The sequence below is a fragment of the Carcharhinus amblyrhynchos genome, chromosome 17 (genome assembly GCF_965287045.1).
Source record: "Carcharhinus amblyrhynchos chromosome 17, sCarAmb.v2.hapA, whole genome shotgun sequence".
In the NCBI taxonomy this organism is placed as follows: Eukaryota; Metazoa; Chordata; class Chondrichthyes; order Carcharhiniformes; family Carcharhinidae; genus Carcharhinus; species Carcharhinus amblyrhynchos.
This window is the reverse complement of record NC_137340.1, coordinates 22,911,432-22,937,715: the sequence shown is the minus strand read 5'-3', so window position 1 is coordinate 22,937,715 and position 26,284 is coordinate 22,911,432. Positions and strand designations below refer to the sequence as shown.

The following is a 26,284-nucleotide window of genomic DNA, read 5'->3' as shown; positions in this document are numbered from 1 at the left end:
TTTTATTTTAGCTCAAATTTTAGTTAAACCTAAAAAGAGCCTAGAAAGCAAATATCAGTTAAATACAACAGTAAACAGTAGATAAAAATGATTTCAACAGTACCAACTCAATTCCTACTGCAATCTGTGCAAGACTTTCCTTTCACGATACCAAAAATCACACGCCAGGGACATTTGTTTCAGGATAAGATTTTGTAAAAATCATACAGAATTTTGCACAATAAACTGTTTCAAATTACAATCCTTTGCGGAAGTGATACAAAAGTTTTGCAGATATTTTTTAAACATGATATGAAGTAAACATTCAGTGTACAGCTTCCTGCTGAGGAGTATTTTTAAAAATACAAATACATATTCAATTGACATCTAATTTTCAATCTTTTTTCCTATTGTTAAAAAAAGTATGAACACATTAAATATAAACTATCACAAAGTGATGATACTGGTGCCTGCCAGTTGAGCCAGACTATTGAAGACAAAAAACAGAAAAATTTCTCCTCTATAAAGGGAGAAGCAGTCTCCTTCCCACCAACCTATCTCCATTTATAAATCAGAACACAAAAGCCTGAGCAAATGTTCTGATGTGACACTGGCTGAGACCTCCAAGAGTTTGCTGGTGTATCCTCCCAAGTTCAAGATCAACAGGAATGGGAGGAAACAAAATGGTTTACTCTAAAGATGATTTAGAGTTAGGGTTAGTTAGGGCAGCAATTCAGACTTCACCAGATTTTGTTGCATGTCAAACATCCATCCAACAGGGGAGAAAAATGTCAGAAAAATGTCTTTTGCACTTCTGAGCTTGCCATCCTACTGGAAGGTCAATGTGTGGTCATAATCAACTTCCGCTGTAATGGCTGTTCAACTTGCTGAAACACACTACCTTGGTTTACAAATGAAGAATGGCACTTGAATGGATTGCCAGAACCCATGGATTGTACACCAGCATTAGCTACCTTCTTCATTAAACAAAAATGAAGGAAAAGAAAAAAGAGCAGTAACAATCTGTAGTTTGTAAATGAAATCCTGCACTAAGTTATCTTCTGGCACATAAAATGTGAAAAATGCAGAAAAAAAACAATTAATTTACATTATTTAAAACTAACATGGCAATAAACATTTTTTTCAATAAGAAAATGAAGGCTTTTTTCTTACAAAAATTCCTAAATGAAAATAAGTGATTTAACTATTTTAGTAAACAGTACATAGACTTCAATTCTATACCGTAACACTAATGTTATCACCATTTATTTAAAAGTTATAACCTTTCAGAAATGTATCATGGTGGAAAAAACCCTACTTTATAATTGTTTAAATTCCTCTGACTAGAAAACAAATGTTCTGTGTTCAGTACAATAACAAATATTATTTATTAAAGAATTCAAGTAAAAAAAGGCAAGAATGCCAGCTGTTTTCATTAGGTGAATGTAGGCCAAGCTTGAAATCAGTGACATATAATATAAAATTATTATGCAATTTGGACTTCTCTTGTAGAATCTTCATAATGGCACTAAAAGCTCTTCAGTTTTACGTGATGGTTATTTATTTTCTTTTAGCCAATCATATGATTAATATGACCCTGAAACAGAAACAAATTCACAAATAATTTATAAAATTCAACAGTATCACTGGCAAAACAAGCATGCTTTTCCTTTGAAACAAACAGCACTCAATGTAAAAAATACACATAACAATTTTTCAACTTTTGCTTGACATGTTAGCAACCACAATTGGAAAAAGATAGCCATGCTTTCTGGGCATGGCCAACACTTAGAAAAATGTATAGTGTCAATTTCATACTTTCATTGGATCCTGGTTGTTTACACTTCTGTTGAATTTTACATTGCGGCTTATGCTAGTGACATTTCAGAAACATTAGCAGTAAATTGTTAGTTCCAAAATGTGCACAAGAACAGCATAATTTTAGCTGTAACTTTCTACTTATGTTCCCTCAGGAAATTCCACCCATGTTCTGACTGTTAATTGCAATGCTTTGTGGGACAATCTAAATTGATTGCTGTATTTCCTACATTACAAAATGACTCTACTTCAAAAATTGAAAAGTACTTTGGGACATTCTGAAGTTCTGAACAGTATTGAGTTCCATCTTTACAGATGCATTTACATGTCAACTTGGCTCAGTTTTGAGCATTCCTGCCTTGTGGAAGGGTGTGGGTTTAAGCTCTATTCAGGTTACATAATCACTTTCGTAAATAACTAAGGAAATACTGTCATCCATATGAAATATTAAACTAAGGTTTGCTCAAAAGAACTAAAAATAATTTATGGCATCCATGGAAGAACAAGTGTCCTAATGCACTTCCTTCAGCCAACAGACCAAAACACATCAAATATCCTTGCATTTATTTTTATATATGGGAATTTGCTTGCCATATCTGTCTTTATAACATTGTTATAAAGGTCATTAATTGTAAAGGACTTTGAAGATGTGATAAAATAACACCTTTAATTTTTGGCCCCTCCTCAAAAAGGGAGTTATGAAATAATTAACTTTAAACATTACTTTAAGTAGCACCTTTAATGTGATAGGAGCAACTATCACATTAAATGTGTATGACTATGACACAGAGGCACATAAAATTAGGTCAGATGACCAAAAGCTTGGTCAAAGAAGTAGTTTTTTTAAAAGAGTGTTTTAAAAGACAAAAGCACAGCAGAGAGGGGTAACAAGTATTATGTTAGAACTTTATAAACCAACCATCACAAATGCAATAGCTTTTTTTTTAAACATAATTTAGTTGTAAAGTTATGAAATGTTAATTTTGCCTTTCATGGAAGATTGCGGGTTTAAGCTCTACTCCAAGATCAGGTTACATAATCACTTCAGTAAATAGTAAGGATTATTGTATTACCCAAATGTAGTTGCAACTTTCAACATGTTCATTTAAATATTTTCAAAACATTATGTTAAATAAACTGGCATTTATGATTTTCCTTACCATTATCATATATTCATTATCCAATGAATATATGAGTCAATCGGGTTCAAAGTTTTCACCCTGATTTGCGCTGATTGTTGGGCTTGGCATCCATACATTGCCAGATTACTATCAAGCAAATGTCTGCTAGGAATGTGCAAGTATGTAGCTATCAGATTGGACAGTATCTGATTTGGCTGCAAAGTTTCCTTTGGTCAGGTAAAATTGGTCAACTGGGGGCTTAAATCCAACACCTAAGCAAGGAGTCTGTGTCTTCAGGAAAACAAAAAAAAGTGACAAATGCACTTTAATTGATATAATTGGCAAAGAACATTAAAAAAAAGACACAGATAAAAAAATCTATTAAGCAAATAATATGCTCCAACTTACTCACACTATTGTGAAAATTCTATTGTTGGAGGTTAATGCCCAGGTTCTTGCTCTCCATCACATATTAAGGGTGTGAACCATTCATTAGTTACATTTGTCCATAGGTTTTCTATGCATATTTGCACTGGAAATTGCAATGATTAAAAAGCAATCAGAAGAGTCATGAATGGTGCTGGGCAATGTGGGGACCTCGGCAAACTCCTCACGTCTGACCTTATGATGGAAGGTAGTTCATTGATGAAGCAACTGGAGATGGTTAGGCCTAGGACACTTTCCGGAGGAACTCCTAGAGCTGAGATTGACCTCCAACAACCACAACTATCTTTCTTTTTACCTGGTATGTATGATTCCAACTAGTAGAAAATGAAGCAGCTGAAGATAGTTAGATCAAGGACATTGCCTCGAGGAACTGCTATAATAATATGTTAGCTTTGGCTCAACTTCAGGGTCAGAAGGTTATAGTTTCAGCAATTTGATCACAAAATCTAGGCACACACCTCAATGCAGCACCAAGAACTAAAATGAAAGTCTCTGTCCTCTTATGGGGACATTAAAAATCCTGTAGCACTCAGAAAAGCATATTGGTTTTCCCAGTATTCTGTCAAAAATTTATTCTTCAAATGACACCTGTAAAACAGATGATTTGATCATTTATTTAATTGTTGCTTGAGGGAGCTTGCAGTGTGCTAACAAATCAGGTTTCCAACATTATAACAGTGGCTACACTTCAAAAACACGTAATTGGCTGCATAAAGCACATCATAAAGACTTTAAAGACACTCTGAAGTTCTTTCTTTATGGTCTCAAGGCAGAGTTCAATGCCTCTAACAACAATAACCATCTCCCATTATTACATGTCTGGTATCTCACAATGGTAGAGTTCTCTTACAACAATTAAAAATTTAAATGCTTCGAGTTCAGTGAGAGTAACCTCATTGTTCTTTACACATTTAAATTTAGATAAGATGGGTTTTAGAAATGACTAGGGAATCCAGTAGGCTTCCGATGCACTTTGTAGATTTGATAACGCACTACATTTAGACTTGTTCTGCAGGCTCAGGTTCACTACTCCAGGGAGGCTTCCTTACTCTTATCCTTCCCCTCCATTAATTGTGTTCTGAAAGAGCATGTCATTTCCATTGATAAATAAAAAAGAGATGTTGCTACTAGTTCCTACATTTCAATTTGTAGCAAAATAAGGTGCTGATGATGGGAGTTCCTCTTGGAATCTCAAAAACACTGCATGAGGAAAACAGGTTTATGAGAGGATAACAAATGCAGGGGCAATGAGACGTAACCATCCTTATGCAAGATCTGCATTTCCTGGCTCATCTGTCATTTCTGAATATGTCAAAAGACCCACTGTTGATATTTTTCTTTCACAAAGGAGAAAAACTAAACTATTGTTTAGATGTCAGCCTGCAGGCAATCTGTAAGACAGAAACAGCTCATTCCATGGAAACACATTAGGCATGTACATTTCCCAAATAAGTCAGTTGTTTAGAATCATGAAGCTAGTAAGAGAAGGCTTGTTTGCAAGATGCATGGCTCATTACTCTTCCTGTGAAAAGGAGGCAAAGCTAAGGATATATCTCAGTAACAGGGTTACCAACATTACAAGGCATTTTGGATGATAGCCATGCATTGTATGGGGTTATAAACATAGCCTTCATTTTCCCACAGGCAAAGTGCAACACCATCCTCTGGCATTGTGGGACAGCATCATCCAACAGGTTAATCCTCTTCATTCCCAACTCATGTAGCAGCACATCCACTTTTCCAATAATAAACAAGGATAAGCTACACTGCTCTGAGAGCTCCCCCTCATTTTAAATTGTTCCAGGCAGTTCTCTCCTTTACCCCAACAAAAGCTGACAATATTTAAATTTGTGAAGCATTAGATGAACAATATATTCCCCCATCTACCTTTAAATCTGCACTTATTCTTTCTGTTTCTTAGCTGCCAATGAAGGCTAAAGCTATGCTAAGAGCTATATCAGTCATTTAAATAAGCTGACCCAATGAAATTGAGTAGCTACCTCAGTGCATAGTGGGATAGCCTTGACTATCCATCCCAAAAGATTTTCTTGACCTTTTAAAATGAAGTTTCAATACCATTTCATTAAATTGATGATTAACTTAAAGAAAATATTTGATATTTGATGATCAGTTTCAATCTTCATTCAGGTATTCTATCTTCCAATAATAACGACAGGGGCCAGGTTCTCCAAACTCGCCTGCAGCAGAGAACTGCCTGAGAATTATGGCCAAGATATTTATGGGTTCAGTAGTTCTTCAGAAATAAAAAAATACTTACAGATTCACCCGCCAAACATCGGAGACAAGGCTTTGATGTGCCCACTTGTTCCTGGTTTTGTTGCATCTTTGAAAAGAAATGCTAATGTAAATATTAAATGTAGTAAGATAACATCAACTTTTCAACAATAATCATTAATAACTTTTTGGGGTACTTTGTAAAAAGATCACTAATTACCTGGAAGACTGTACATGGACAGATATATTATGAAGAAAGCGTATAAATGGTTCCTTATACATTAGTGCACCAACATACTGTTATTATAGAGTGATATGGTTGTGCTATCATGGAGCTGAACTAAATAAACTAATTTTCTGCAGGAGAAAATGGATGCTAAATAGAAAGAGTGAGGGAAATGAGAATATTAGGGACAGATGCCTACTATCTCCTTGGCTGGGAAATGGTCTCCACTCAATAAGCCAATGAAACAATTGGAAATAAATACGAGTCACGTTCATTAGCAGATGTGTGATTGACTTCACTTGTTTACTACCCACATTAAGAGGGTGAAAATTATCCTATATCTTTTTAATTATGGGAAGAAGAGAAAGATACACCTTTTCTTTTAGATTAATAGTCCCCAGTAGGAAAGACAAAAACAGAAAACACTGGAAATATGCAAGTTTCACCAGTCTACAAAGCAGACTGATTATCATTTCAGGAGTAGACCTGCATTTCCTGGCTCATCTGTCATTTCTGAGCATGTCAAAAGACCTACTGTTGATATTTTTCTTTCACGAAGGAGAAAAACTAAACTATTGTTTGCAATCTGAAGGACAGAAACAGCTCATTCCATGGGAATACATTAGGCATGCACATTTCCCAAATTAGTCAGTTGTTTAGATGCATGAATCTAGTAAAAGGCGGCTTGTTTGCAAGATGCAAGGCTCATCACTCTTCCTGAGGAAAGGAGGCAAAGCTAAGAATGTATCTCAGTAACAGGGTTACCATCATTACAAGACATTTTGGATGATAGCCATGCATTGTACAGGGCCATAAACATAGCCTTCATTTTCCCACAGGCAAAGTGCAACATTATTGCAGCATACTAAATGGTTTGCATTCCCAATAAATTCTGTTTCTATCCTCAAATGAAAAATCTGAAATGAAGAGGAAAAATTGCAAATATTATAAATGTGGTACAGTGTGTTTGTCTCAGGTGATAAATGCATAAAAACATAACTAGACTGCAACAATATTTGTTCCAACAAAATTCATAATTTAAATTGTTAGAATTTGCTTCTATTTATTCTAAAATATATTCAGTGACTGGGCCTCCACAGCCTTGTATGGAGAGAATTCCATAGGTTCACCACTCTCAACGAGTGAAAAAATTTCTCCTCATCTCAGGCCTAAATGAGACTGAAACTGTGGCCCCTTGTTCTAGACATCATAGAATACAAGATGATAATACACAGGCCATTCGGGACATTGTGTCTGCTCTGCCATTCAATGACATCATGGCTAACCTGAGAGTCTTCAATTCCACTTTCCCACCTTATCCTCATTACCCTCAATTCCTATACCGATTAAAAAGCTGTCTGTCTCAACATTCTTAATGACCTAGCCTCAATTGCTCTCTGCAGTAAGAATTCCACAGATTCACTTCTCTGAGAGAAGAAACTCCTCCTTACCTCAGTCTCAAATGGATGAACCATTACTCTGAGATTATGCCCTCCAGTTTTAGACTGTCCCACAAGAGGAAACAACCTCTCAGCATCATCTCTGTCAAAGTTTGAGAATCCTATCTGCCTCAATAAGGGCACCCCTTATTCTTCAGAACACTAATGAGTACAGGTCCAACCAACTAAACCTTACCTCATAAGAAAATTCCTCTATACCTGGATGCCAGAGGAAACAACATCCCTGCATCTAGTCCTGTCAAAATTTTACACATTTCAAACTGACCCTCTCTCATGCTTCTACATTTCAGAGAATTCAGGCCCAGCCGATCCAATCTCTCTTCATAGACAATCCACAGGAATCAGTCTGGTGAACCTTCACTGCATTCCCTCTATGACAAGTATATCGTTTCTCAGCTAAGGAGACCAAAACTGCACGCATTAGTCTAGGTGTGGCCTCACCAAGGCTCTGTACACCTGTAGTTAGACATCCTTGCTTTTAAGATTTTTGGAGTGAAACAATTGAGATGAAACAACTATCACATGTCAAAGGTTATATAGTAAAACAGGAGCGAAACAATAGCTACAAGAAAATACTTATGTCAATATACTTCAATATTGCGCAACATCCTTTAATCAGCACCTCAACTTGCTCCCATGATTATTGGGAAGACTGCAACTTCATCCTGGTATCATGTACAACATAAAAAGTTCTCCAAGCAGAGATTAGGTTTGGATGATCAAAAATCTAAAAATTGTACAAGATAGTCAACACAACACAAAGCTCTTTGCATCCATCATTACGCTTTGCTTTAATCCTAGCGGCAACTTAGGAATGCTTGAAGCTGTTGAATATTCCCTGTCAAGAAGTATTCAAAAAAATGCTTCATTGATTATTGATTTATGTTTTTATATAATGCTGTTTGAGCAATCAAAAATTAATTGAAAATAAGCATATGGTAGAATGACAAAGCATTTCCAATCTCGAAAGCAATGATATCCTTTATAAGATATTTCATTTTCCAAATAGCAAACCCCCAAGTAGATACGAACTGTAAAAATAAAAATTGCTCCATACCACAAAAGTCAACTTGTCCACATTCGGGACTGAAATTGTTTTATCCATCAGTCCTGTAGAATCAACATGTTTTGGCAGATTCCAATGATCCATGGAGCTCCAGTTTAGCTGTGTATATGCTACATCATTCTCAACTGGAAAGCTACCATCTAGTCCTTGGCAAAACCGTTTCTGAAATTGAAAAGTGTATATCAGTTATATATGTGAATACAAACGTGAGCTTTCTAATAGCAATTTTCTGTAAAACGTACCGAATCATAGAATCTCTACAAAAGGTGGCCATTTGACCTATCCAGCCTGCATTGACAACAATTCCACCCAGGCCCCATACCTGTAACCCCATGTATTTACCCTGCTAGTGCCCCTAACACTAAGGGCCAATCAACCCAACATGCACATCTTTGGACTGTGGGAGGGAAAGAAAGCACCTGGAGGAAACCCATGCAGACACAGGGAGAATGTGTAAGCTCCACACAGACAGTGACCCATGGCTGGAGTTGGACCTAGGTCCCTGGTGCTGTGAGGCAGCCGCGCTAACCAGCACGCCACCCCAAAATAGGGCCAAGAAAAGTAGGCCAAGAAAATCTCTCAAACTATAATTAATGGAAAATGCAGTACTCTTAATGTGAAATCATGCATTAACAAAGTACAGTTCTGAGAATCAAGACAGTGTTCTACTCTTCACTAAATGCAAGTTCATGCTGGTACCGCCGTCAATTTTATGATGCAAGATTTACTTTTTGGATTGATATTTTGACAATCTTGACTTGGCTGAAATGGTGGAGACAGGAATTTCAGGTGAGGATGTTGGTTACTTACATGTTGGGTAAAACACAGCATAATTTCAGGTCCCCAGTTTGAAAACAGGATATTAGAAATAGCTCAAAGTTAACATGCAAATTTGAGGTTACAAATATAAAACAAACTTTGACTTGGAATGCACTTGTTAAAAAAAATTTTCTCTCAACTTGTCTTCTCTCCCCTGAAGACTCCAGCTGATGCTTGCATAAACACCTGGCACCTCAAACTTCAGCATTCTCAAACATATTACACCTTAGTGACACTTGCCTCCACCAATGCGTGAATAAACATGCTGGACAATAGAAAAATTGGGTATCAAGAGAGATTGATATTCCTCTCCCCCACTCCACTCAGTTTGTTAGTCCAAAGCATAACAGCAAAATATTCAGTTACTGCGAAAATCATGTAGCAGTTAAGACCATGATAGTAGAATTAATACTACTGAAAATAATGGGAGCATAGCCGCATGTGGTTATATCACTGGATTAATAGTCTGGATTCAAATACCTCCACAGAGGCTGTGGAATTTAAATAATCTGGAATAAAAAGAAAGTATCATAATGGTGACCATGAAGTTATCAGATTATCATAAAACCCTATCCACTGTAGTTCTTCATGCCTTTTAGGAAAGGAAATAATCCTTTCTTACCCTGTCCAATCTATGTGTCCTTTGAAACTGTCTTTCACTCCACTGAATTCAGGACAGCCGCTCACCGTCATATTTTCAGGAAAATTAAAAATAATTATCAATGACCATATCCCCATGAATTTTTTTTTAAAAGTAGGTAGAACTTCAATACAAACCCAGTTTTAGATAATATATTCACTGCTTAAGCATATCAGTGAAATAGGTCTAATGAACTCAGGTCATTGGAAATCATTATCGCAGCTAAAATACACACACTGAAAAACACAAAATTATATTGCATCTTTCAGCTAGACACAGAATGGCTGGATTAAATGCTAATAATGTTGGTGCCATCTTCCAGTTGTCTAGAGAGTACTAAAGATCCTGAAGCTGTTTCAAATATTAGAAAAAAAGGCCCCTTTTAAATTCAATAGAATACTGGTACCAATAACTTCTAATAACCCACATGATGATATCTGGTGTTTCGTATTACTACACTGGATGAAGTTAATGCTTTTGCAATGTATTGACAAAAGGCTCCAAGGAACAATACTAAAACTAGACATGATAATTCATCAATTCTGATACTATATAATTTGTGTTACATCATTACCGACTGCAGTAATAGCAATAATGATTTGGCTAGAGATTACACACGTAAATGGGTCTTCTGGGGCAATTGGAAACCTTATGACATATGAAAATTATTTATCTCAAATATCAGGAGACTTATATATTTAACATATATTGAATATATTTAATTCTGTCAGTTAGAAGCTTCCTTAGTGATAAGCAAATCCTTCGTTTCGCCTGAAGACGCACACAAATTATTATACTGATCTAAAGGTGGCAATGCAAATTGTATTATTGCATGTTAATAATAATGCACAATGCATAGATAAAGAGCTAAACCTTAGTTGAAGCTGAATTCCAGAGGTTTGATGAGGACAAAGTCCATGAAATCAAGCCAGCATTTTACCAAGGGTGGCACCAAGGAAACCTAATGAAATTGCAATCAGGCAACTGGTTAGTGTCACACAGCACAAAGAAAAATGTTTGCAGTTGAAGGTCAGTCATCACAGCCCCAGGCTATTGCTACAGAAGTTCCTAAGTGTCCTTGCCCCAACTTCTTCAGATGTTCAACAATGATTTTCCCTTCAGTGGGTCAGAAGTGAGGATGTCCAGCGATGATTGCACAGTGTTTAGTACCACCTGTGACTTATGAGATACTGAAGCAAATTAGCTATATGCAACAAGACCTGGACAACATTCAGGTAATAAGTGACAAGCAATATTCGTGGGCGGGCAATGACCAATGTTATGGTCTGGTTAGCAGGGATAAACGGACTCCTCTCTTTGTCCTTACTGAGTTGGTTGGTTATCAGAATTTTAGTTTAAAAAGGGAGGCAATTTTGCCAATTTGAAATATATTTAAAATGTTTATTGTTCAGTGCAAGAAATAAGACAGCCAGATTCCTTTAGTTTTAAAAAAAAATTCCTTCACGGGATGTGATATCACCGGATAGGGTGAGCTGTCTTCTTGAACTGCTGCAGTGTTGGTACACCCAGCGGGCTGTTTGGGAGCAAGTTTCTGGATTTTGACCCAGCAAAAAGGAAGGAATGGTGATCTATTTGGAGGGGAACTTGGTGGTGATAGAGGAACAAGGATGGCTGATGCATGGAACACTATGTGATAGAGGCCATGGGTTTTGGAAAATGCTGTTAAAGAGCCACAGTGAGTTATTGCAATACACCTTGTAGATGGTATACACTGCTGCCACTGTACATTGATGATGGAGGGAATGGATGTTGAAGATGGTGGATGGGATGTCAATAAAGCAGGTTGCTGTGTCCTGGATGTGAACTACTTGAGCCGTGCTCATGAAGTCAAGTGAAGAATATTCCATCACTCACCCAACTAGTGTCTTCTAGATTGTTGACAAGCTTTGGGTAGTCAAGAGAAGAGTTACTTGATGCAGAATTCCCAGTTTCTGATCTGCCCTTGTAGCCATAGTATTTATATGTTGACTCCAGTTAAGTTTCTGGTCATTGGCAGCTCCCAGGATGTTGATAGTGGAGGATTAAGCAATGGCAATATGCCACTCGGTGTCAAAAGGGAGATTGTTGGATTCTCTCTTGTTGGAGAGTCATTGTCTGGCACTTGTGTGACATTCATGTCACTTGCTGTTATGTATTTAAAGTGGTTACATCTCTTTTGGTACAATGTCACGTGATCTGTAGTGACATAAGCAGATAGATTTGTGTGCTTTTACATCATTGTTCCTTTTAGGACCATATCCATAACTGGATTGATTCTGGTATGTCTCTGAACTTGAGATTAAGTCACCGGTACACTAACCACTTGAGAAATATACAATGTTAACAAAGAGAGACCGGATCTCATAAAAACTTATAAAATTCTAACAGGTTTAGACACAGTAGATTCAAAAAGAATGTTCCCAATGATGAGGGAGTCCAGAACCAGGTCGTAATTCAAGGATAAAAAGAACTGAGGCAAACTTCAGAACTGAGATAAGGAGAACTTCTTTCACCCAGACAGTAGTGAACGTGTGGAATTCACTACCACATAATAACACATAACGTCGTTGAGTCCAAAATTTTATCTGACTTTAAGAAGAAATTAGATATTGTCCTTGGGGGCTAAAGAAATCAAGGGATATCAGGGATCAGGATACTGAATTCAATGATCAGCCATGATCTAGATGAATGGCAGAGCAGGCTCAAAGGGCCAAATGGCCTACTCCTGCTTCTAATTTCTATGTTTTCATCAGGTTCTTGCTCGATTTGTAACAACAATCTTGACAAAGCTTCAACATTTGCCTCTTCTGTCCAGTTAACGATATTTAATATTATAGGTATGTGCCAACGATATCAAAGACCAAGGAATAGAAATTGTCATCAAGGGTCTGTGGTCTGTCAAAAGTGTAAAGTAACACCCTTAATGGTCGGGATGAAATCCTTTTACATTAAATATTAAACTCAAACCTTGTTTTTCTAGTTGAGTATAATTTGTTTCTGCACTAGTAAAAATGTTCATGAAGCAAAGGTTATCAGTCGCTCTTCTCCCGAGAAATTTACGTGCAAAACAACTTTGCCTACCCCATACAGCAATGTATTGCAAGCAAGTTGCAACTTCAATTTGGGATTGAAATGGACCAGTAAATATGCCTTCCTTAAGACTTCTTTTATGTCTTTGTAAGCTCTTTCACATTTGTCTGCTCAGAGCTATGCCTGTTTGACACATAGCAAAGTGTGCAATGGCTCCAATAGCATTGCTAAATTTGAAACGGTTGATCAATCTTAGAAATGATCTCAAGTTCCGTCACATTTTGAGGATGTGGTGTTTCTAAAACTGCTATCATCTTTTTCGGTTCCTTATGCAAGCCATCTTTGTCAATGATGTGACTGAAGTAATTTAAGATGTCTTGAAAAAGTCGCAGACATTCCAATGTAGCTTACAAGTTCTTCAAGTGCTCTAGTTCACTAGAACCTGTGATAATATCCTAATAACACTGTACACCATTTTGCCCACTCAGCATTTGATCCATGGACCACTGGAATAGAGCAGGTGCAGAGGTTATCCTGAATGGCAGTCTCCTGTTTCAAACCAAACCTGTGTGTGTCAACTTACAGCCATGTTTATTTGCAAATATACTTTTGATAGATCTATTTTACTGATTTCTGGCCTCTAGATAGTTCAGCAAATAAGTCTTCAATCAGCGGCAGTGGATATTGATCACTGCACAATTCCAGGTTAATCGTCATCTTGATATCACCATGCATCCTTTCTGAGCCATTAGATTTTAGTATAGGCACAATTAGTATAGCCCAATCACTTGTAGTAACTGGTTCAATGACTCCTTTTTGGACTAGTCTTTCTAGTTTTTCTCAGGCTTTTGGACTGATGGCGTATGGTACTGTTGTGGCTTTCATACATTTTGGCTTACTGACTGGCTTAATTTTGAGTTAGACTTCAACTCCTGTCATTGAGCACAGTGAATTTTCAGACACTTCTGTACTTTTTCAAAAGTTGCTGGCGGTCAGTCTTGCCATTAACTAATTGATTTATAGTTCTCCAGTTGAATTTGATTTTCCCAAACAATGTTCTAAAAATAAAGCAGGACAGTTTCCATGAACAACGTGGGGAGGCAACTCCACTGTTTGTTCATTCATTCATTTCCAATTTTATGTTAATGTATCCTTTTAATGCTACAACCTCTTTAGCTTACAGCCTTCGGATCACATTTCCTGGTTTCAATGGTAAATGCTTTAACTTCTACTTACAGATTGTCACAGATATTAATGATACTATAGCCCTAGTAACTTACACTTCCACTTTGATTTGTTTACCATGAAGTCTTGGAAAATTGCCACCAAGGCAATTTTGACTGAATATTTGAGCTTGTTCTTTTCATTCAATCCTATATTTCTCCTCTTGAATGAAATTTTACATATTACAGTGCACTATTAGAAAAGGGAATATAGCACTACAACTTCTTTAAGTTCAGCAGCAGGGTTGCAATTGGACAGCTCCTGCCCCCCTCTTGTTCCTTATCCCAGTTTTTCCAAGGGACTGCAAACTAAACCCTGAATAAGGCACGTTGTTTGACTTACTATAGCAGGATCACGATGTGTTGCAACACATCATGATCATGCTGTAGTATTCCAGCCTTTTCAACAAACATCCTGGGGCAAATTTTCCTGTTCCATTTGCAATGGGAATAGTAGCGGGCGACAGGCAGACTATGGAAAGGTTTCGGGATGAGCGTGGCCAGAAAATCCCACCCCCGCTTCTTTCCCTCTTTTCTGCTAAAAAAAACTTACATTGAGTCTCCCAATATGTTTCCCAGCCAGTTACACTAATTCCAGTGTGAGTGCATCCTTCACCCCCCAAATAAGATTCACTTTTGATGCACTTATAATTTAAAAACTTTTGTGGAATTGTTTTTAAAAATTTTAGGCATAGAATAATAAACAAAGCAGTGGTCAAGCGTGCAACAAATTATTTTCATTCTCTACTGACTAACACAAATGATTTATTCACCTCCTGCATCTATAACCAGAGGCCATGGTTGGATAAAAATTTATACATAATGTGTCTCTCTCTCCATGGAGTGAGAAAGAAAGACATCAAAGTTACCACAAGAGGGCACTCAATCCACAGAAGTGTTTGCATTCAGTTTAAAGTTTTGATTTTTTTTCCACAATAGGAATAAAGGTTTTCTCTGTTAATAAACTCTGACTAGAATTATTCTCAGCTTTGACCCTGTCACTACAGGAATTAAATATTTTTCTTTAAAAAAAGATACAATCTTCTCAATTTGTGGCAAATGTCATAGCTTACAAATATATGCTAGCTACAAAGTCACTTATCTCAGAATACAAAACAAGTAAAAAAAAATTCTCTAACCATATAATACAGAAACAAGCCATTCAGCCCATCGCGTCTGCTCCAACTTTCAATGAGATCATGACTGATGTGACAATCCTCAACTCCACTTTCCTGCCTTATCCTCATAACCCACAAGACCATAAAACATTGGAGCAGAAACTGCAATATTCCTAGCTATATTGCTCCATATTGCAAGTAGTTGAGTAAGTCAATGATTTGGGCAATGAGCAAACTTCTCCATTTTTAAAAACAAATATACAGCTCCCGTTTAATTTAGGGAAATGACAAATTATTACTTAGGTCCATCTCAAAGAAACAATTAAATTTCCTGTTTCTACAAATAGCAGGAGTTAAAAAACAAGTTTCACATTGATCTGAGGACTTCTGAATCGCCTGAGATGTCCTTGCATATTATCTAGCAGTTTTACAACTCTTCCCAGCTTTTTCATGAATGCATTCCAACCATTTCTTTGTGATAGAAGTCAGCTTATCTGTCTCTTCAACTTTTAGCTACTCATTCCTTCACCCCCATTTACAGAGGTTACTTATCTTCCTGTTTTGACCAAGGATTTACATCTAAAACGTTAACCCATTTTTCTCTTTAAGATCACGTACGAAATGCTGGAAACACACAGGTCAACGTCTTAAATTTTTAGCATTTAATTTTTTTTTAAACATCCTTTGTGAAAGAGTATTTTCCTCTCCCATTTTAACACATTTCCACCTCATGAGCAGAACATATATTTTCATCCCACTTTTCTATATTGAATATTTGATCAGAGAACAGAATTATCAAATGGAAACTGCAACTGGAAATAATTCAGATTCTGTGGGATGGGAAGTGGATTGAAAGAGAGAGAGAGAAACCCACAGAATTGCAGAACGTTTACTGTGCAGAAGGCCATTCAACCCACTGAGTCTACACTGGCTCTCTGAAAGAATATTCTACTCAATTCCACTCTCCTCCCATATCCCTGTAACCTGCACATTCATCCATTTCGGATAGCAATCCAATTCCCGATCAAATCCGCCTCGACCACCTTTCAAGAAGTTAATTCTGGACTAAAATTTTTCCTCACATCACTTTTACTCCTTTTGCCAATTATGTTGAGTCTGTGCTCTCTAGTTCTTGATGCTCTCTTTAGTGGGAACGGTTTCTCACCATTTCCTGTAGATATACCATTCAGGTTCTCAAATATCTCTATCAAGTCTCCTCTTAGCTTTACAGTCTCAACCTCAATCAGTAGTCCTAGTACCGACTCCTGAAAAACTCCTTCCTCCAATCTGAAGAACAGTATCATTTTTCTTTCAGCTTCTGGAATCTCTCAGCGCATTGTACAAACCCTTGTATTCAGAAAAGACTCACACATCCAATCTCATTATGTCCAGACAGCTGCTAATAGAGTAATATCAGACCTTGGACTGTATGGAGCCAGCTCAAAAGGTGATGGCATTTGATTTGATTTGATGTATTATTGTCACATGCATTAACATAGCAACAAGTATTGGTTCTTGTGCGCTATACAGATGAAACATACCGTTCACAGAGAAGGAAACGAGAGAGTGCAGAATGTAGTGTTACAGTCATAAGTAGGGTGTAGAGAAAGATCAGCTTAACACAAGGTAAGTCCATTCAAAAGCCTGACAGCAGCAGGGAAAAAGCTATTCTTGATCGGATGCTAAGTGACCTCAGACCTTTATCTTTTTCCTGAAGGAAGAAAGTGGAAGAGAGAATGTCTGGGTACATGGGATCCTTAATTATGCTGGCTGCTTTGCCGAGGCATCGGAAGTGTAGACAGAGTCAATGGATGGGAGGCTGGTTGCATGATAGATTGGGCTACATTCACGACCTTTTGTAGTTTTTTACGGTCTTGGGAAGAGAGGGAGCCATTCCAAGCTATGATACAACCAGAAAGAATGCTTTCTATGGTGCATCTGTAAAAGTTGGTGAGAGTTGTAGCTGACATGACAAATTTGCATTTGATAAGCTTCCTTTGCGAGCAGAGTCAGTGGGTCTGCCTAGTCAATGGCTTCCCAAACACAGATCCTCAACATTTTGCAACAACTAATGATGGGGATATTATCAATCCTGACACCAAAGCCAATTCCAGCTTTTGAAGTAACTGCGGATGAGGTCACATGACAGGTGACCATTTTGAAATTCTAATATGCCATTGAGAACAGAAAGGCAGCGTGCTGTTTTAACATTCAACTGGAAAGCCACCAAGATACCAGTAAACCCCCTCCTCAACCAAGGAAGAAAAGGTTTGTATCTCAAAACCCGTTTCTGCTGGAAAAGATCTACTACCACCAAGAGACCGACCCAATCTCTGCATATCCCATTCATCTTACTGTCAGCACAAACTGAAAAGTAAATACAACAAATACTGTCTTCAGCTAGCTGAATTCAAGCACCTACATAAAAGAATTCTCATTGAACTCTGAAAATCATGAATAATGTTTATGTGGTTCTTGTACTTTAAAACTCCATTTTTTTTCTATCCTCCCTTTACTGTGTGTGTTTGAGTGGGATGTTACTCCTGCCCCAGGTTTTTGAATGCGAAATAAACTTGAATTAATCCTAACTTAAGTTTGCTGTGAATTATTAATAAATTGGATCACAAAAATGAAGAATTTGAAAAACACACTACTGGCTATTTTTAAAAACGAATTCAAAAACTTGCTTACAGATCAGCATTTTTCGCTTGTCTCTCTCATGTTCATGACACCTGACAAGCTCCTCAGAATCTTTAAGTTTCACCTCACATTCTTCTGAACTTCAATGAGTTGAAACCCAATTTACTCAATCTTTCTTCATAAAGACAATACCTTCATCCTAAGAATTAGCCTTATAAACCTGTAGTCTGTAGCGTATTCAAAAAGGCATCAGAAAAATGAAGACACTAGCAAAGTCTAATGGTTAAAAGGGCTAACTCTATCAGGCTAAGGACAGTGGGAGCAGCAAGTAACAGGATGCACAGCCATAGAACAAGCACGGGAGTTGATTGGACAGTGGCTGCTGTTATGTCTTAACAGATGGCAATTGGACACAGGCAAGTGCGTTACGCTTCCGAGAGAACTATGACCCCAGGGAGTGCTACTATAGGTATTGCCCTCTGGTGGCTGGGGGCCCTCACGAATGCAACAAACACCACTTTGTACTGTTATTTTGGCTGCATTAAAGGTTGACATTTTCACCTTAAGACTGTTTGCATTGTGATCCTGTGTCTGTGCCAGTCTGAATCCTACTGTCATGGTGACAGCATTGGAACATTCCTGCGTCCCTCTAAGTAAATTGGAGATTTTTGCATTAATGCTTGAATTTTGACTTGGATTTAATCCACAATACTGGCAGCTATGGGAGTCATGCATCAGGCACCAAGCATTGGCATTTAGGAAAGATTGAGACAAATCAATTAATTTGATAATTTACACTTTTGACACTTGATCCCAACTTTGTCCCCCTTCCTCACTGACAGTTTCATGTGGAAGAGGAGAACCAAGGATAACTCTCTCATTGGAGTCAGGCAGACAGCTGAAAGGACATTGCCAGCACTCACCCCCACTCAACAAGAAAATAATGAACTAATTGCATCTGATACTAAGGCAAACAGTGAATTACTGCACTGCTATTTCACACAACTCCATTGTCAAAACATCTAGGTCTGCTTTATCAAAGCAAGTGACGAACTGCCCACATTATGGTTTGCAAGCCATTGGTGCCCACCTCTTCAGCCAGACTGATTTCAGGTTGCATCGGACAAGAAGCACAAGTACCCGTATCAACATCTGTGAGATCTCTTAAAATAGAAGCTCTACAGTCCAGAAGGAGGTCATTCTGCCCATTGACTCTCCAAAAGAGCATCTTACCCATGCCCACCCTACATCCTATCCAGGTAACTCCAAACATTAACCCCACTTATCCTTCTAACCTACACATCTTTGGACACTAAGAGGCAATTTAGCATGGCCAATCAACTCAACCTGCATATTTTTCGACAGTGGGAGAAAACAGGAGCACCTGGAGGAAACCCACGCAGACAGAAGGAGAACATGCAAACTCCACACAGTCATCCAAAGCTAGAATTGAACCCAGATCCTTGGTGCTGTGAGGCAAAAGTGCTAATCACTGCGCCACCATGCTACCCCTTGCTGATTACTTTCTCAGTGGATAACCTCTTGCTGAAAGGCGGGTCAGTCATCACTACCAATGATGAGGAGATGGCACCCTCACTGGAGAACACAGTGGTCCTAAAACTGATTACAACTCATTCACCTTAGTCTACCACATTTAGGTGAAGCAGAAGTATGGCACTGTGCTAAGGTCCTGTACCCTGGTACTCACCAAGCCAGCAATCCCCCAACTGTGGATTTGCTGTTAGATGAGATCCTCACAGCTGCTGATGCCAAAGCTCTCCACGCTACCACCTCTTCATTCTAGGATCATCAGACTGTTTCACCTTTGCCTAACAAAATCAGACTCCGTAACTCCACACCTTTATGTACGCTATAAGGTGTCTTGACCATTCTGTAAACAAGCAGTCAAACCAGATAACCAATTTCTGCCAGATCAAGAGCACTATTACATGGCCAAATCCATAAGAAAGCTTTTGTCTTCATGCCTTAGATGAAGTTGATGGGGGACCAACAAGAAACCTTAATGGATGTTCTTCTCCAGCTGTGTACTGAATGGTCCGTTAATTGTCATAGAGGCTGATCCTGCCTCTTGGTTTTTCCACCCTGTTAGGAGACAAGCTGTTTCAGGAACAGTACATTACCACTGAGCTTGGGACATCCAAGAACTCAGTAGCAGAGAAGGCAATATGGGAATTGGATCAGCTCCTATACCACATGAAGACCCTATCTTGATCCTTGTCTTTCACCACCAAACTGGACTTATGGGTAACTGTGGCCCCATGACTAACTAGAAGCCTGCAAGCATGAGGAGAGATTATGCTAACTTCACCAAAAATAGCAAGACAGTTAACCATGAAAGGAAGAAGTAAAAACTAGACTGCTGAGCAAGCACATGTGGTGTTAAGAGTCATTGGACTTTGGTAGTCACAGCGGTCATAAAATAAGACTGATTAAAAGAACAATGGAAATGGATGTCTCCTTCCTACATGACCCTTGGATAAATGCGCTCAGAATTGTGAGAGTCTTGAACAAGGGACATGTCATCAAACATCCTGGAAGGCTGGAGAAAACACATAAAAAGGGGACATCGGAAGCATCAGCAGCAAGGACTCAAGGCCCACCATCTCAAAGCAAGGACCCTGAGTTTGGAACTTAGAGAAGGCCCGAGTGAACCTAGCCAGTTCATCATGCACAGGTAGTGTTTAAATCCTAGTCATAAGGTTATGATGTAATGGAAACTATTTAAGAGTATTGTGTCAATTGTGTGCTCATCAAAGGGTTAAAGATTACTAATAAAGAATAAGTTGTATTAGACTTTAGTTTCAGTATCTGTTCTTTGTCTGTCATGCAAGTTCGTGCTTTAGCATAAGAGGAGCAACAGTAGAATAATTTAAGAGGCATAATACTACAAGGTCCCTTCCCTCTTTGCTGGTTCTGCAATCAGATTCACTTCCAGCTGTGGTCCTACCACACATGGCTAAAGCTATTTGCCTGTCCAACTTGCTCCTGCAAAATCTTATATACCAGTTGACCTATTTCTGCTCTCCATAGCCCCAGTGGTGTCAAGTGTCAGCTATCAAGTCAACCAGGACAGACACCACAATCCACAGGGGCAGCACAGTGGCAAGCACTGCCGCCTCACAGCACCAGGGACCCGGGTTCAATTCCCAGCTGGATTACTGTGTGTGGAGTTTGCACATTCTCCCCTCGTCTGCAAGGGTTTCGTCCAAGTGCTCCAGTTTCCTCCCACAGTCCAAAGACGTGTGGGTTAGGTGGACTGGCCATGCTAAATCGCCCCTTGGTTCAGGGGGAGTAGCTAAGATAAATGCCAGGGGTAATGGGGATAGGGCCTGGGTGGGATTGTGGTCAGTTCAGACTCAATGGGCTGAATGATCTCCTTCTACACTGTAGAATTCTATGATCCTGCCTCCATCACTACCTTTGAGATGAAGCCCTGAGCTGACCTCCAATGTGGAGACATTAACATCCGATTTAGGGCCACTGTCTTTGTCTCCCACTCCAGTCCTGCAGCCCCCAACTCAGGATTTTAATGTCAAAGCACCAGCCTTTAGCACACTTAGCCAGACATTAAGTGCATCATGAGCCTTGTTCCCTCAATTCCTGTTGTCAAACTCTCCACTGGTCAGAAACCTTCCAGACTTGCCACTGGATTCCATACTTGTGGATTGATGCTGGTATTCAGATTTTGAAGGGACCCCAGTGACAGCATATGTGCATCATGCATTGTAATCCTGCACATAGAGTCATAGAGGTTTACAGCTTGGAAACAGGCCCTTCGGCCTAAATTGTCCATGCTGTCCCTTTTTTTAACCCCTAAGCCATTCCCAATTGCCCGCATTTGCCCATATCCCTCTATACCCATCTTACCCATGTAACTATCTAAATGCTTTTTAAAAGACAACATTGTACCCGCCTCTACTACCACCTCTGGCAGCTTGTTTCAGACACTCACCACCCTCTGTGTAAAAAAATTGCCCCTCTGGACACTTTTGTATCTCTCCCCTCTCACCTTAAATCTTTGCCCTCTAGTTTTAGACTCAAGATATTGACTATCTAGCTGATCTGTGCCTCTCATTATTTTATAGATCTCTATAAGATCACCCCTCAGCCTCCTACGCTCCAGAGAAAAAAGTCCCAGTCTAATGCACGTGTTAGGCAGACACACACACACACACTTTAGTCCAGAGACTTTTCTACAACCCCTAGTTATTTGAAACACCGGTACCCCTCTACCCCAGCCCCGTTCAAATCAACTCAAAAATACTGGAATCTGAAACAAAAACAGACATGCTGGAAAATCAACTCAAAACGAGAGAATTAGAGCCAAACAAAACATTGGCTCTATTCTCTCTCCACAGGTGCTAACGCTGAATTGTCTCTATTCTCTCATAGCATCTGTGGAGAAAGAACAGAGTCAATCAGACCTGCTGACATTTTCCAGCATTTACAATTCAACTGAATTTCCCTCATTCATCAGTGATAAGGTCTCTGCAGAAACCAAATTATTTACTCCATACATTAGGAAAAGGAAGGACCTAAAAGCTGCCCCTTTGCTCACCAGTTCTAACTAGTTACCAAATTAAACAGTGCAGTTGGAACTGGCTGGTTCCTACTGTCCGAGAGAGTGTGAAAACAAACAACCACATTTGGTTAGTGTTAAATGCAAAAGGCGATTAGATTTTAGCAACAGATCAGCCCTCAAAACAGCCAGAATTTTCTCATTCTGGACATGTCTGGATGCATTTCCTCCAGGCGCTTCAGTTTCCTCCTAAAGATGTGCTGGTTAGGTGCATTATCCGTGCTAAATTCTCCCTCAGTGCAGCCGAAAAGGCACCGGAGTGTGACGACTAGGGGTTTTTCACAGTAACTTCATTACAGTGTTAATGCAAGCCCTCTGGTGACAATAATGTGAACTTTTACAACTTTAAACAGTCACCAAAAGCCCAAGTACAGAATCTAAGCTTCTTAAGTTTAGGAACTGCAAGGCGTGAAGGTAAACTCTGTAGGATCTCTGCAAGTTTTTCAGTCAGAAACAACAGTCAATGATTAACAGGACATTGTTATCTGGATCTCAGGAACTCACCTGTAAAGTTTATCTCACCCTGCAGGATATTACACTATTCAGTGCGATCTATAAATACAATCTCCAGGATCAATGTCAGCAAAAGTTTTTAAAGGTCGTTGTCCAGTGGTGAATAAGTGGTAACTACATCTGCGAGATCTGTTTGAACTTACACCAGAACCACAGGAGTCAAAACTAATTTGTTTCATCGATCACCTATTAATTAAAATGCATATTCTCCACAGAACCTTCCAGCAACACCCACAGACGCTTCCTTTCCTTCGCTCGGTTTTATACTCACTCCATTCATTATAATATTGCGCTAAAGTTGTGTTGTAGACTCACATTATCCGCCTGTTCCCACACAGCCGCTTCCTGGCTCATGCGACGCTTTTGCACCGTGACCATGTAATCCATAGACATAACGCAGCGAGACAGCAACCCGCTCCCGCCTCAACTTCCCCACGACTGTACCGCCAACTGTAAGGCCGCCGGTCTCGGTCGCACTTGGCTCGGCTTCCCACTCGGGGCCACCTTCGGCTCGGTTCGGCTCGGCTCGGCTTCCCCCTCGGGCCACCCTCGATTCGGCTGCGCTCGACTCCTCTCTCGGTTCGGCTCCCCTCTCGGGCCGCCCTCCGTTCGGCTCAGGTCGCTCTCGATTCAGTTGAGCTCGGCTCTCCTCTCGGTTGAGCTCGGCTCTCCTCTCGGCCGCGCTCGGCTCCCCTCTCGGGCGGCCCTCGGTTCGGCTTCCCTCTCGGGCAGCCCCCAGTTCGGCTACCCTCTCGGCTGCGCTCGGCTCCCTCCCCCGTTCGGCTGCGCTCGGCTCCCTCCTCGGGCGGCCCTCGGTTCGGCTGCGCTCGGCTCCCTCCTCGGGCGGCCCTCGGTTCGGCTGCGCTCGGCTCCCCTCGCCAGTCTCCGAGCGACAGCGCGCAGGGTTGCTTCCGTCGACCTGGAAAGTCTGTTCGTGCGTCGACGAAATGCCAATTAACCAATCAGGGCGCAGGCCGCAACCACGTGCTCATTCAAACCGCAAACAGCGGTTGGTGCCTGCAGAGCGGTGCCACCTGAAGAGTAGGGCAGGGATGGCACGGCGGGGTCACAGCACTGGCGAGAAGCAAAATTGGAACAGTCTTGGCGGCCGCCCGATGGGATACTTTACAAGCGGCCAAAGTTCAAGATTCAGACATATGACGGGTATGCCAATAAAGTAGAATGATTGGAACCACCATCAGCTCGAGCATTGCTCTGCATACAACCCCTAAACCCACACTCCCAGTAACCCCTCCCATGCCAATGTTACTCACTACACCATTATTCAACGTAATATTCTCAGTGGATTTCGTCCCACAGTCTAAAGATGTGCAGGTTATGTGGATTGACCATGCTAAATTGACCTTTAGTGTCACCGAGATAAGGTGGTAAAAATATGGTTGCGGGAATAGGGCCTGTGTACGATTTTTGTCAATACAGGTTTGATGGGCTGAATGGCTTCTTTCTGCACTGTAGGGATTCTATACTGAATGCCTCCTGGAAATCCAAGTACAATATATCCAGCGGTTCCTCTTTATCCACAGCAAATATGACCCCTTCAAACAATTTCTGATCATTGACATTAAGATGGACTATACGTCAATCAATTTCCTTACATTAAATTGGCCCTATCCACAATCCATGAACAACTTCATGGTACATGGAAGTATTTTTGATCTGATTTTCAAGGTGCAATTGTGTGTTGAATGCTGAGTAAGCATCAGGGTGCGTAGTGCTACAAACATGACGGAGCACATTTTCGAGAGACACTCGGGAGACCGTCTTATCCGAGTTTTATTGTCGCTCGTCGACAGTGTCATGCACTGCTGAAAGGAATCAGAGCATCGTCCACCAGATATTACCACAGCCCTTAGGCGATTGGCAGAAACGGGAAATTGATCTCGGTACAATGCGGCCACAACCACCATAACTGCAGGCAAGCAGATTGAGTCACACCGTTGGAAACATTTGTCGTGAAAGCTAGTTTTTGCTCGGTTGTTCGGAGCCGTTTACCCATAATCATCATTTGAGTTACAAAGCATTATTTTATTAAGTAACACAAACGTCAGTGCAACGAGCAACACACAACGATTCAGACAACACAACTATAACATGAAACACACTCGCACAACCCAGGAGCTGCACCGATCGCTATCTAACCAGATCCGACCCCTCGGGGCATGGAAGACTAATATCTCTTTCAACAGTTTTTAAGAGGTTCCCGCGAACCTTCTCCGTTATTTTATCACCTGGCAAGTGATCATCACGAACGAAACGGGGCACCAATGACCATTCGCTGCCTCACACCAGGTACGGGTAAACTCGTCTTTCCTCTAAGCCGATTGACTGGGCTGGAGGTCTCAGAAAGGCTTCTGCTACCTTGATAGGGGCGATCGCATCCTTTGGGTCGAATGCATATCACCAACTACCCCTGGGACAGGGCAGAACCTGTCTTAGTCAAAGTTTCTTTAGGTTGCTGGGTTTACAGGTACAGAAGCGTGTTAGCAATTCTCTGCTAGTTGAATTCCCTGCAGAACAATCTTCTGCCAGGCTAAGGTTCTGCATACCCTGTGGGACCATCAGCTAGGTTTCAACTCACTGTGGTCTAGAACGCCAAGATAACCACAGTTATGCAGATTCAGCCACATACTACTCCAGCAATACCACCCGTATCAAGCTGGTAGTTGAGTAATAGTGGTCATAGGGTGGCATGAATTGCTCCCGTTATTTGTTTTTCAACCAGACAACAAATAACATCTCTTATGCCCTCAGAGATGATACCAGGTGGTTCCTGCGGAATGGCTTGACTCGCTGTGCTATAGAAGCCAGAAAATTCACACAGCTACTCAAGATTGGCAATTCTGGATGGAGCCTTTGCGCATGAATGGATTGAAAGGCCAAACTCAACCCACCTGTTTGCAACTGCAGTCTGACTGGGCACAGACGTACAATTACATCCGCATTCACTCCTCGGCCAGTCGCTTTAGCCATCACTGCTCACTCGGAGTAGCAGCTATGTTGCCCAGCGGGACCATTGGGGAGGCGCGACTCACTGTGTTATAGAAGTGAGAAAATTCACACAGCTACTGTAACCATGGCTCTCTTTCCCATTATTAGGTCATAGTTACTCCCGCCAATCTGTCTAGTACTTAGTCTCCTTAAAATGGAAGCAATGTTGCTAATTCCAAATGTCACTGGTGACACTCCTACCTCTAATGAGACATCATATGTTCAGCTTCTACTCCAGAGGCTTGAGCACGTAACTTTGGCTGACGTTTCAGTACTGAAGGAATGTGACACTCTTGGAGGAGACAACTTTCACTTGTGGTAACAACTGAGGCACCAGTTA

At 40.1% G+C, this 26,284-nt stretch overlaps 1 protein-coding gene across 2 annotated transcripts; it reads right to left on the bottom strand.

The window, feature by feature from the left end:
• LOC145354381 (uncharacterized) lies at nt 1-23,447 on the bottom strand. 2 transcript variants are annotated; one of them, XM_080205609.1, is made up of 4 exons: nt 23,251-23,447; nt 8,344-8,514; nt 5,644-5,709; nt 1-1,576 (listed from the first exon to the last, which is right to left on the bottom strand). In XM_080205609.1, exons 1-4 carry the CDS (start codon nt 23,326-23,328, stop codon nt 1,550-1,552), a joined length of 342 nt encoding a protein of 113 aa, XP_080061735.1. In that variant the 5' UTR covers nt 23,329-23,447; the 3' UTR covers nt 1-1,549. The 2 variants fall into 2 exon arrangements, with proteins under 2 accessions (XP_080061735.1, XP_080061736.1); XM_080205610.1 differs by lacking the exon at nt 1-1,576 and adding an exon at nt 3,871-3,953.
• Nucleotides 23,448-26,284: the final 2,837 nt, after the last annotated feature.